Consider the following 13816-nt stretch of genomic DNA (forward strand, 5'->3'; position numbering starts at 1 on the left):
TGATTTGTTTCACAGAGGAGAAGTTGTAATTTTTCTTTATTTTTCTTTGATTTAGTTGTGAACCCCGATCTATAAAAGACCGGATGCTTTTGTAACTGCAAAAAAGTTGTAAATCAAGATGACAATTATCTCATTAATGAAGAAGCAACAGTTTTTCCAGCGCGAAATAATCTGGCGACCACAGTGGGAGCGCGGAACGATCTCGCAACGAGATCGATGCGTCGCAGCCGGCGATTGGCAATCCGCGGTCGTGGAGGAGGTCGAGTACTGAGTTTCGAACAAGCAAGTCGAGGAGTACGTGTTCGCCTCGGTCCGGCTCTAATCTCCCCCCATCGCCGCAAGTCCTAAGAAGTTCTCCTGCCGGGAGAAAAGCTCGTTGTTTATGAAGCTGCTCGGAAGCCCATGAAGCTGCTCACCCAACTTGACGCCCGCAAGTTGCGTAAAGAAGTTCGCAACCGACCGTCACAATCAGGTCAACGCCAAACTCCCGCCAACCGCCTCCACTATTCAGCGGCGTTTGTGACTCTGCTCTAAAGAGAGCCCGCCAGAGGCGTCGTCAACCGCCTTGGCGCGCGCAATTCGCTAAGGCGATGGAGTCTACGGACCGGAATTTCCGTCTACTACCAGCGCGGAGTGAGAGAACCAGAAGAGGCAAAAACATCCTCAAGCCACCAATCGAACGGCGACTCTTCCAAGCCGCCAAAGAAAGAATGGGTCCGCGTGCGAAACGGAACCGTTTCGACCGCTCGAGGGAGCGTATTCGCAAGCTAGCCGGCGAGTGTCAGCGCAGGCACGGGCTCAAAGCTGCAGGAAGCCCCGTAGAAAGCTGCAAGAAGGAGGTGGAGAAGTAAACGCACACACCAACCACGCCAAGTCCTGGAAAAGCCTAAGTCGGAAGTGCGATCAGGCCAAAAAGCACCGTGCAGCCTTCTAAGGAAGGTCAAATCCGGCGAGTCACAGCAAACAGTCGCCGCTAATCCCAATAACTTCTCTCCGGGAGATCATGCAGAGTCATTCCCGCAAAGAAGAAAATCAAATTTTGCGAAGGCGCGCTCGGTCCAGTTCCTGACGTGAGAGGGCAAAGACTCCAAATTCACAGAGCGTTTGGCCTGATGAAGAACCCAGAAACGACTCAACATAACTGGAGGGTCGCCAGTCAATGCTCCAAGCATGACAAAGAGCTCAAAAGGGCAGCTGCAGTGCACCAATTGCGCATTGAAGTCCAAGAGCGCGCATGCGAAATTCACGCGCCAAAAAGGCATGTTTTGAGCGGGTAACGCTTTGAAAGCCCCAAAGAAGGCAGGAAGTCAACCTCAGATGGCAAACATTTATCATCTGATAATGATAGTGTTGTACACTGAGAAAGGCGTGCCGCGCACAGGACGATAGGTTTACTCTGAACTGTCCAAAATGACGAGTTGGTATCTATCGTGCTGGGGTTACGAATAGAACCCAGGAAGAGAGTCCCCGAGACGGGAAATTCATGTCCCTGTTCGCAAACTCATTCGGCGTATTGTCGAATGCAATTGCATTAAGGAGGTCCCCGGAAAAGAGTTTCAGTTTTGAAAGACTTAATTGCGGAGAACGCCAAACCAAAGGCCTAAGGCGCTTCCAACGGAAGAAGAAGGTGATTGAAGACGGAGATTTTCCCGAGGGTCACGGCACCAACGTATGACGAGCAAGGGACAATCGCAACGAGAATGAATTTCGAGTCGATTCTGAAGCTTCCCGACCTAGAACCGCGTCTGCAGTCCGGAACCATAAGAGCGAGCAACTGATGGTAGGATTCGGACAAGACGCCCGTTCAGAAGATGAAGAATCTGATGCCGGGCTCCGCGGTGGCATCAGATAATACAGTATCGCAGCGAGGGACAACGCCCGCGAGGCCTGATGAATAAGTGGGCGAGCAGATGGCCAAGATTGCTTGAAGACGCTTTGGTAAAGCAGAAAGAAAGTTTCAAATTTAAGATGGAGATGGCCCATGCAGCAGATGAGAGAAATGGCATGACCAACAGATGCCACAGCATTGGCGAAACAGCCAAAAGGCGAGCGAGAATCAATCGTAACCGCGATTAATTGTGGAGAATGAGGATACAATGCTCGTAAACACCGGGAATGATCCTGCCCTCAAGCAGGGGTGGTAATGAGAATGCTGGCGAAAACACCTGCGAAAACCTGAAGATCAAGAACCTCGAGAGCATAAAATCAACACATTGATCTACTCCGCTGCAAGAGACGAAGAAAACAGGGCATTCCCTTGCCCATACCGCAGAGATGGGAATCAATGCCATATCCGGGAAGTTCAAGTCTAATTAACTTCACGCCGTTTAATGGGAGTTTTGTTCACCAACCACTCGCATTGATTTTAACTTCAAATCGCAACTTCGGGAGTCATCTCTGTAATGAGCTCTATGTGCGGTGCATTCGTTGGCACTCTTCGCGGAGCCGCCTTCGATTGGTATCGTCGCCTCAGCCTTAACAGGAAAGTATAAACAGCTGGGAACGACATGGAGACGAAGTTCGCTTAGCAAATTTCCTTCGACGACGACACGCGGGATCTCTATCGGATCGCTGCTGATGGAAAGCAAAAGACGGGAGTTAGTCGAGCATCTTCGTCCAAAAAGTTCCGGAAGCAAGGCGATGAACTGGCGCGGGACGCGATCCACAAGAATTCATCCTCCGACATGCCAAACAACCTTCGCTGGACGTGTTGGAAGCAAAATGGGCACAGGCCACCCGTCAAAGGACGTGGGCAGATCTGAAAAAATCGAGGAGAAGGATTTTTCAGTCAAGGATCAAAAGGAAGGATAGATCTAAGACGAATATCAAGTTTTTAAGGAGATCAGACGCTCGAGGGAAGAGAAATCAAGAAAAGAGGCAAAGGGGGGGCCGGCCCTAGAAAGAGAAGAAGAAAAAAAGAAAAAATGAAGAAAAAACCCTCTTTTATAGCCCCGGCCCTAGAGAGAGAAGAAGAAAAAATAAAAAAATGAAGAAAAACCCTCTTTTATAGCCTTGAACCAGATCTGGCTGAACCAGACCAGACCAGGGTTGAACCAGACCAAGCCAAATTGAGCCAGAATGAGCCAGAATGAGCCAAATTGAGTCAGATTGAGCCTGGCTGGACCAGACCAGATCAGAATGAGCCAAATTGAGCCAGATTGAACCAGAATGAGCCAGTTTGAGCCAAATTGAACCAGTTTGAACCAAATTCGAACCAGAATTCAAATTGGAGCTGAATTAAACATTGGAACGACTTTTGATCAACCTACGGTTCATTCCTTCACCTATTTAACCCCTCTACCATATATTTGGAAGGGTCGGAGAGATTTTGAACCCAAATACTGCCTTTTTTTTTGGCACATTTTTTGGGCTGGTTTATTATTCGAACCTAAAGAACACTCCGAAAAGTATACGAGTATAAACTGCTTCTTAATACTCCAATAAGGTATATGAGTATAAACTATTCCCTATTTTTGGTTTGAGAAGTTCCTGGAGAATATTGTTTATAAATATTCTTAAGGATAACTCAACTACACTACGCCGGACAACGCGTTGTGCATAAAGACTCGACGCCACAATCAATGGTCAGCTAAAAGGAATCGACTTCAAGTTCAAAAAATTCCGACAAACGGTCAGACAATAAATGCAGCACCGGAACTCTTACAGACTTTCGACAAAGCACCGAAAAGCCTGGAGAATTGAAGGAGTCAAGAACAGAAGCCATTCCGAGGTCCCGTTATACCGACTGAAGGTAGGGACAATCATATCCAAAGTATCCCAGACTCTTCTATAAAAGAACGAGACTGAAATACTTTGGAGGGGGTATCTGTAGGCATATAAAATTGCTTATAGGTCCCCTAGCATAGCTCGGCACAAACCGACGAACCAACGAGGCGACGAGATCGACGAATCGCACAGAAGCGACGGAATGCATCCACCCGCGTGCAGAATCAAGCTAATGAGTTGAGGAATCAACGAGTCATCCAACCGAGAGCGGACTCGGACGAATCACGATCGAATCAAGATCAATTTCGGACTCGAACTCAGAAGCGGATTTACTGCCAAATCAGGAATCCAACTTACTGCCAAATCAGATCAACCAATCAGAGTCTCAATCAACCGAATCACGGACAGAACCGGAAACAACGGAAAACGACTCGAAAAAGTCGGAAAACACCGCCCGCGGGGGCTCGGCCAAAGCCGAGCCACCTCAAGGCGGCTCGGCCTTAGCCGAGCCACCTTGAGGTGGCTCGGTGGCTGAGCCACCTCAAGCCCGAGGTGGCCGACAGTGGCCCGAGGTGGCCGACAATTCCCTTTTTGCAGCCACTGTCCTGAGAGCCTATAAATAGGCCTAGAGATGTTCATTTTCAGAGGTCGAACTTTCAAGAGCCGAAACTCTGCCGGATTGAAGAGTGAACTCGGAGCTTGAAGACCAGAAGACTTGCACATTCGGATCTGATCCTTGGCGACCATCCACGTCAGAAAAGGCAGGAGCTCGAGAGGAAGAAAGAACAGATCTGAGATCTACACGAGACCACACTCCAGATCTAAGCTTGGTCTTAGATCTCGAGATCCGAGCGATTATTCCCTTGGTGGATTAATCCCTCCCGGCTATTATTCCCTTCGTGGAATAATACCCGCATAATTGTGTAGATCCGACCGGATCTAGATCGCGCGGTGGTCCACGGCAAACAACCCCGGCGCAGGCAAAGAACCCACACAAGCGAGCGGCCGTAAAACAGGAGCTCGCGATTTGTTCACAAGGGGAAAGTTGTAATTTTTATTTTTTTTCTTCTTTCTTTGATTTAGTTGTAACCGGATCTATAAAAGACCGGATCTTTGTAACCCAAGATGACAATTATCTCATTAATGAAGAAAGCTACAGTTTTCCACGCGAACATGCACATGCGCTAGTCTCCATCCTTTTTGGGCACCAACAACACTGGTGACCCGTAAGGCGAACAACTCGGCACAATCACTCCCGACCCGTAAGGCGAACAACTCGGCACAATCACTCCCGTCTCCAAGAGCTCCTGAACCTGCTTCTTGATCTTCTCGGACTCCTGTACTTATGTGCGGTATAGGCCTATGTTAGGTAAGGAACTCTCCCCGGTCAACATAATCTCATGCTCTACACCTCGACGTGGTGGTAGTCCCGTGATCTCGAAAAACAAGTCTGCATACTTGGCCTTTAACCTGTCAAGATCTCCCTCCTGAAGCTTGCTCAAGGTGGACAAGCACATCCTACTCAGGTGCTTTTCATACGGCTGAATGAACAATAAAACGAACTTCCTGCCCGCATTCACCAACCTCTTAGCCTGATTTACCGTCACCAAGCTCGTCTCCTGTGGAAGAGATGCCGAATGAAAAATAAAGTGCTCGCCATCCTTGGTGAACGTATACTTTTAGGCTTGTCGATCATATACTGCGTATCTATCCCACAAATAAGGATTACCCAAAATAACTTGGCAAACATCCAACGGAACCACGTCGCATGTGACCTCGTCAATATACGACTCTTGGAGTGCAAATCTGAATGAACACTGGTTCACCACACTCAATCCCGCCTCCTTCTGAATCCACCCTAATGGATAGGGCTTCGGATGCTTCACCGTCTTCAATCCCAGCTTCTGTACTAATGCCTCAGATATCAGATTTTTCTGACTCCCTGGATCTACAATAGCATCCACTAAGCTGGTCTTGACCTGCAATTTCAGAACAAAGAGCTGCTCCCTCGGGTCGTCATCTTCCTTGGTAGCCTGCTTCTCCGCCATAAGGTTGAGACTGCTATTGGGTTCGGTCATCCCGGGAACCTCCTTCGGACCCTGTGCTATCACGTACGCCTTCTTCTCCTCCTTCTTCTTCAATCCTTTTGGCTTCAGATGAGGATACTTATCCCAACAACAATCAGCCATGTGCCCTGTCTATTTGCAGTGATTGCATGTCAATCCTGCTTTCCCCGAGTCACCCTTCTTCTTCTCATCCTTAGACTGAGAGCCACGCGTCTTGCTCCCCGATGGTTTGGAATCCCCCTTTGTCTCGTTGCCCTTCTTCTGCCTGCCCTCAATGGCTATGGTCTTCACGCTCGCCTCTGCGATTGTCTCAACCGAAAACAGGTTCATCTCCTTCCGGATGTAATCATTCAGACCTGCCATGTACTTCATGAAGATGGAGTACTCGTCCATTGCGATGTTTAGAACCATCGCCGGCTGCTGGAACTCCGTCGTGTACTCTTGAACGGTCTGATTAAACTTTTGGCACAAGACATACCACTTGTACCAACGCTCCTCAAGGAACCCCACTGGATAGAACTGTTTCCGAAGTAGCTCCTTGAACTTGTTCCACGACGTCGCTTTCTTCTCCTATTTGCAATAGGATTTCCACCACGTCAACGCGTGCTCTAAAAGCTTTAATGTCGCGAACACTATCTTCTCCTTAGATGAATATCCGTAGAGAGTGAAGTACATCTCCATACGTTCGTTCCAATCATCAAGCTTCTCCACATTGATACTCCCATCATAAACAGGAATCTCAACCTTGAAGTCAATCTTCAGATTCTGGTAATTATTCTTACCCCCTTGATGTCCAACAGTCTTAACAATCTCAATCTCCCCCTCTGAATCAGATTCCTCGCTCTCTTCGTCGGATTCGACCAGTTTCTTCTTACCCTTCAAAGAAGATTCCTCCTTTTTGTCTCCTCCGTTGATGAGACCCACGAGTTGAGTAAGAGTCGTCCCGATCATCTCAATTTGCTTCTCCATGGCATCAAGTCTTGCTGAATTATCTACTTCAGTCATCTTCTCCTTCCTTAATTTCTGGACTCCCTCCAAGGAAATAAGGATCTCGCTAAGCTTCTTGTACTGTGAGCGAGTAAGGACCATACACAGGTTCCCCCTTCACAGGATCTAGGTGCTCTGATACCAACTTGATACGAGTTGCCATGCGAACACTCTTGATCGCAGAATTATCAAGAGTGGGTAGAGAAAAAAACGACAAAAGAACACAAGAGTTATAATTAGGGCGAAGGAAAATACCTTCTCTAGATTATGAGAATCAATTGGATTTACAAAATCTCTCTCTCACAATCTCTCTAGATCAAAGAACAACCTCCCTAATCTCTTTTCTGATTACAATCTGAGTGATAAACCCTAGAAAAGTCATGTTTCTATTTATACTAAACAGAAATCCTAAACGGTGCAAGAAACAGGCCCAGGCCCATAACCACTACGCGGTCGACCGTAGTGACCAAGTCGGTCGACCGGCCAGAATGTCAATTTCTGAAAAAAATCGATTACAGGGTTTCCGGTCGACCGCAGCGCCTTCGGTGGTCGATCGCTCTTAGTCAAGAAACACAGTCTGGGTCTGTGCACTACGTGGTCGACCGCAGTGACACATGCGGTTGGCCTGACAGAGCCCAAGATGTAATTCCTACAGTTTGACGAATCCTTCGACTTTGCCGCCTCTAATGACCTCGTCCACGACTCCTCTACTCTATTCTCAAGATACCATGAGAATCATCTATCCTCAAGCTCCCATGAGGATCGCTAAGCTCCCGAAGAGAAGATACACTCGTATCATTGATGGAGCCTGGTTCCAGCTTGCGGAACCATTTAAAAGCGACTCCTTTGAGGGTGCTAATGAACAGTCGAGTCATAATGTGATCATTCCCCACTATGTGTCCAGTTTACGCCTAGAAGTAGTATATATGTTGGGTAGGAGACCCCTTACCACCAAACTACAGGAGGCTGAATAGCTTAAACTTTGGAGGATAAGAGATGGAATCCCATTCGGCAGGGTATGGCCTGACGACCGCTAATTCTTTGAATTTTCTCTAAAGCTTCAAAGCCTTAAGCTGCTTCTGGAAATCATCCAACTTCTGGTCGTGGTCATTCTTACGCGGGTTGGACTCAGTTTTGAATGATTCAGAGTGAATATCAAAAATATTTTCTTCCTCATCTTCTGCATTATCGCCATCCTGATTTCGACGGCTAGATTCTTGAGAACTGGGTGAAAGTCGCTAGTGCCTTGATCCTGAGGATTCGGTGGTAGCTTTTTTCCTCTTATTCTCCTTGAGGAGTTTGTCCACCATGCCAAGCGTCTGATAGTTTCTTGTTATTGGAGGAGACCAGCTTGTTGTTCTTCCAGCCTTCTTTCCATTTCTTCTTCGTTCCTAGCCATGTGAGCACTTGCTTGTTCACTTTGGTCGGTATTGGACGACTGAGAGGTTGCAATGGCTGAGTTCTCAAGCTCTTCATCAGCAATATCTGTAATGTCTGCCAATTATCGGTAATCTTGCTGGATCACTACACCAGTATGAATACGAGTGTGTCGATACACTCCATGTCCATCAACAAGCATTTCACCTAACCCTGGAGAGTATTTAGGATCAGAAGATTCAGAAGATTCAGAAGAATCAGCCGAGGCTTTGCTCTTGCCCTTGCTGGCCATATTAATCGTTACTTCAATGTGGTGATTCTTAGGCGCTTGTTTCTTAGGATGAAAGTGCCTTCTTCTAGATGACGAGGTCGTCAAAGGCTCAGTCAATCGTTCAAAAACTAAAGATTTATGTGCTGATTTCTCACATGAGCATAAGGAAAGTACTGCAGAAATAAGTTTCTCACAGCAACAATGAGATTGCATCTGACTCATGCTACCCTTGCGCGTGAGATAATCCCGAAGATCACCAGTAAGACAACCCCAAGCTGACTTTGTCATCTTGACTTTACCCGAGTGAGACCCTCTGAATGATAGAGGTTGACGACCTTGGGTAGCTTGACAAACTCTGCCATTCATGTGACGAGGTTCGTTGATAGGATGAGTTTGGCGAGTTCGTCTTCTCGGTCGGTTCTTAATTTGAGGTTCATTTTCATAATGAACCTCGGTATGAACCGCTTGTTGAGCTTGCTAAACCTCTTTTTGAGGATGAGGTTCATGTTCTGAATCTACTCGGGTACGAGGATAAGGTCTGTCATTTTGATGTTTCTCAATCACTTGACCCTCGTCAGACTTGTTGACCTTGGGTTGGTTACCTCTCGGTCGATAGTGAAAACCGTCTAGCAAGACCAAAGCTCGAGCCCTATGGTGAGCTTGGTTCTGGCACTGACATTGTCGAGTGTGTCTTAACAGTGGACCAATAGGAACTTTTGCCTCAGCCAAAGCTGGGCGAGTTTCGTTATCGAAAGCCATAATTTGGCTAGTAGAAGCTGAAGTTCGGCTAGGTTACTTGACAATCCATTTCTTAACTTGTCGGCTAGTTATTGGAGCTTCCTTTTTGAGGGGCATGGACTTCTCCTAGAGATTAACTTGAGTTGAACCATCAGAAGCCACTTGGGCTGAAGTCTCATACGAGACTCGACGACACTTACGTGCCTTCCTGGGACTAGATGTTCCAAAGGAGATATACTCCTCGTACTTGGTCTGGTCAAACTCAATGACCAGTGTCTCAACCTCGATTCCTACTACAATCTTGTATGATTGTGCTACCGCCATCTCATCAGAAAGAATGGCTACTCCCACTGTGATCGCCATCATCTGTATGGTCGAAAAATTGACTGGGATTGATTCTCTTGTTTTAAGAAAACTGGGTTCGATTACTTGGTACGAAACCCTTACAATCACTCTCTCTCTCTCTCTCTCTCTCTCTCTCTCTCTCTCTCTCTCTCTCTCTCGATTATAGATAAGACAAGATTACTTCAGCTCCTCCTTGTTTAACGTGGGTTCTTGGTGGCAAAAGGATGCTTCCCCTGATACTTGAGTCGAGATTGCCTCTCATTGATGATCAAAACAAGATTGCTGGAGCTTCTGATGTTTGTTAGACTGCTAGAATCGAGTTTCGAATTCCAGATCTAAACGCAGGAGCTCTGATTTCTGATGATTGCCAAAAGTTTTAAAAGTTTGAAGGAACCCTTTCCTCTGTAACCATTCATGTTTATTTATAGGGTTTAAGCACGTAACCGAAGTGCTACAATCACGGGTAAAGGGCGTAACTGCCTCCTCCAAATCAGCGCGCGCCGTAACATACTCATGAAGATTAGCCCACATGGCTGACTAAGTCTTCGGAGCGTTACAACTAAATCTCATGTGGATAATGAGCCTCGTCTTTGATTGACACGGAGTTCGTCAAATTGGACGAGCCTCGATACGCATCGAGGTTCATCTTATAAGGCAAACTTTATAGTAAGCGAGCTTCTTCTGATGAATTTTGCCTTCACTAACTTCGTCTGACGAACTTCATATTCACCAACGAACTTCGTCTTTGATAGCTGAGTTCAACTGCGTAGCAAATCTGGTCGATTTCCCTTAGACAAACTTCGTCTTCATTGATGATCTTTAAGTTTGACGACGAGCCTCATCTTCACTGACGAGGTTTAAGTCTGATGACAAACTTTATTTTCATTGACGAACTTCACCTGTGATGATGAACTCCGAACCTCGTATCTAATGACGAGCTTCGAACCTCGTTTCTAATGACAAGCTTTGTTGTTTGAGACGAGGTCCGTCATTGTAATGACCCTCATCATGCTTGTTGTGAGCGCCTGATTAGCCGATGATCTATGAAGATCCATGAGAGTGGAGGAGAGATAGGCTTTTTTGACTAGCCTCTCAATCCCCCCCCCCCCCCCCCCCTTGATCGTGCCTATTTATAGGCTTATGACCATTATGGAGTGAGTTAAGGGCTTTAACTCCTCTTAAAGGGGGTTATGGTCATTAAGTCTTATTTAAATGGGTGAGTTATTGGTCATTAATCCTCTTTAAATGTAGCCTATGGAAATGGTGACAAACGAGGTTCGTCAATAACGGTTATACATGAGGTTCGTTAATAATGGTAATGATGAACTTCATCTTCAATGATGAACTTTGTTTTTGGACGAACTTCATCTTTAATGATGAACTTTGTTTTTGGGAGAACTTCATCGTCAATGATGAAGTTCGTCTTCTGAGGGGGTGAGACGCTGCTTGACGAGGTTCATCTGTGGATGAACTTTGCCTCCCGAAAGGGCTTCATTTCCTAGAGGAGTTTTATTCCCGGTGACGAACTTTGATGTCGAGCCTTGCTGCATGGTGAACCTCATCTTCTGATGTCGAACCTTGCTGCATGGCGAACCTCGTCTTCTGATGTCGAGCTTCGCTGCGTGGCGAATCTCGTCTTTTGATGTTGAGCCTCACTATGTGGCGAACCTCGTAGGCAAAGCTGTCAGGCAAGTTTCAATCAGTTCAGGCGAGCTAAGTTGTCGGGTAAACTTAGCATTGCAGGCGAACTTCAATGTTCAGGTGAAGTCCAGTCTTGCAGGCGGACTTCAGAATATGCTGCGAAAAACGGTTCATAACTTTCAAACCGTAAGTCGGAATTGGACGAATTATATATGAAAATTGACTATCTCGACAAGACGGAGCCGACCAAACCTACCCCAAAGGGTTCGGTTTGCTCTTGTTTGTTTCTCCAAATTCCATACGGTTTGAGAGATATTAACGTTTTTGTTAGTTTTGAACTTCTTTGCTAGGAAATAAGGTAATTTTTATTGCCTACAATAGTTATAAATTGTTTGTTAATCATCAAAACTAGATTAGATAGTAGGGCTCATAAACATGAGTCCAAACAGGAAGATCAAGGGATCTTAATCTCCTCTAAATATCTAACCACTGCTAGAAAATGAACTATTGCCGACGGAACTTTAGCGACGGAAAATTCCGTCGCTATAAGTCACATTATAGCGACGGAATTTACCGTCGCTAATTTTCCGTCGGCAAAAAAGTTATGCCGACGGAAATTTCAATATTAACGACGGAAAATTTCCGTCGCCATTAATTTCCCGACAGAAATTTTCTGTCGGAAAATTTCCGTCGCTAAAAGGGAATTTAGCGACGGAATATTCCGTGGCTAAAACTCAAAAGTGGGAAATTTTTTTGGGCGCGGGCGTTTTTCTCTCTGTTCCCCCAAAAAATTCATCCCACCGCCAAAAATTCATCCCCGAAAATTTCGTCCCACCGCCAAAAAATTCATCCCAAAAATTTCATCACCCTCTCAAATCCCTAATCCCCTCCACCCCGCACCCTCTTCGTTGTCATCTCCTTCGACCGAGTACCGCGAGAGAAGCAGCAGCAGGAGGAATGGCGGGATCTCCGTCATCATCGTCCTCCTCCTCCTCTTCCTCGTCGGCGAACCCATCGTCATCTTCAGGTCTTCCCCCGCCTCCGAAGATCCTCCTTGCAAAACCCTCGTCGGTCCCCGCGGTCGCCCAGGACTCTTCCTCCGTCGGAGCTCCTCCGCCCTCCTCCGTCCCCGGCGGCTTCTTACTTCGGTCCTCTCACAACGTTCCTCAACCAGGATCCCTAAATCTCTTCTCGGATACTTGGGAGTTCCACACTGAGAGAATCCTACCGGTGAGCTGTTCTGTCTTGTTAAAACCTAGAAATTGGCTTTTTAAACCCTAGAAATTGACTGAAGGGGGAAATTTTGGGGGTTTTATGATTTTTTTGGATTCTTTGGTTGCAGTTTTTGACAGACAACACTGATTTCAATGTTGTTGGGATTATTGGGCCAACCGGAGTGGGCAAGTCGACTATTTTGAATGAGCTTTATGGATTTGATGGAAGCTCTCCTGGTATATTGATCTATTTGATTTTCAAAATCCATTCTTTTTTTTCATAATGTTCACTTTTGTGTTGATTACTTGCTCATTTTTTAAAAAGATTTTTTTAATAAATTAGTTTGCTATATTTTCTCCGATAATTAGATGCCTAGTTGAGATTCCACCATGGTGATTTTGACCTAGAATATTTTGTTTAAGGAACATTGAATATGCACTATATATATATACTTTAAGTGGTTCCTCATAATTTTACATGCTTATTAAAGCAGTAGCTTCTTAAAGCAGTAGCTTCTCAAAGCAATAGCTTCTTATACCATGAGATGATAAAACAATTATGCTCATGTTGACTCATATGGATATTAATTTGGTGCATTCAATTTGTCAGCATGAGACATTTGATTTATTAGTGTTCTAACGTTTCTTTACATGCTTTAGACAAGATAACTGCTGTAGACGAAAGCACTGCATCATAGTCAAATACATTAATTGTCCAAAAGTCATGTAAATACACAATTGCATGTGCATATTTTTCTAAACATACTCTACTTTGACATATAAAGTAATGCATGTTTAGTCATTGTCCTTAAAAGAAAGAATTACTTTACTAGAATGATTGGTAAATAATAGCTTAGCGTTTTGTAAATTTCAGACACGAGTGGACACATGTATTGTATTTGGTCTGTCTCATGGAAGTATCCTACATAACATAGGTTTCTGATCAGGAAGCTGACTAAAATTAGTTTGCTCCTAGGAATGCTTCCGCCTTTTGCAACACAGTCTGAAGAAACCATAGCCATGGCAAAACATTGTACTGCTGGGGTTGAGCTGAGGGTTTCTTCTGAAAGGCTAATCCTCCTTGATGCTCAGGTTTGTACTAGAATTGCTCACTTGTTATGTTTTTGTTGTATTGTAGAAACTCGATACTATAATTGATCAGTTAATGTAATTTTAATTTCTTGCATTTGTTATTAGTGATGAGGTGGTCATCTACTTTTCCTAGTGAATTTATTATGCATTTTTATCTTGGAGTATTTTCTTAATGTGGAGGATTCTCCAGGAAACCTATAAGATAAACGAGCATCAAATATCTTCAACAAACATATTTTGATTGGGCGCTCCAATCTTTGCACGACAGTCCTTCTAATCTACCAACTATACTAATTCGCTGCATAGTTGTTGGTAAATGATTGACAAAATTTGATAGTTAATTCTCAGTAAGTAGCCAG

At 45.2% G+C, this 13816-nt stretch overlaps 1 protein-coding gene across 1 annotated transcript; it reads left to right on the plus strand.

Moving 5' to 3' along the window:
• Window positions 12109–13536, plus strand: LOC109835395 (protein SMG9-like). Its single transcript, XM_020403371.1, has 4 exons — window positions 12109–12381; window positions 12494–12602; window positions 13342–13457; window positions 13504–13536. The coding sequence occupies exons 1-4, from the start codon at window positions 12109–12111 to the stop codon at window positions 13534–13536; spliced, it is 531 nt and encodes a 176-aa protein (XP_020258960.1).

This window comes from Asparagus officinalis, chromosome 3, assembly GCF_001876935.1.
Source record: "Asparagus officinalis chromosome 3, Aspof.V1, whole genome shotgun sequence".
NCBI lineage: Eukaryota > Viridiplantae > Streptophyta > Magnoliopsida > Asparagales > Asparagaceae > Asparagus > Asparagus officinalis.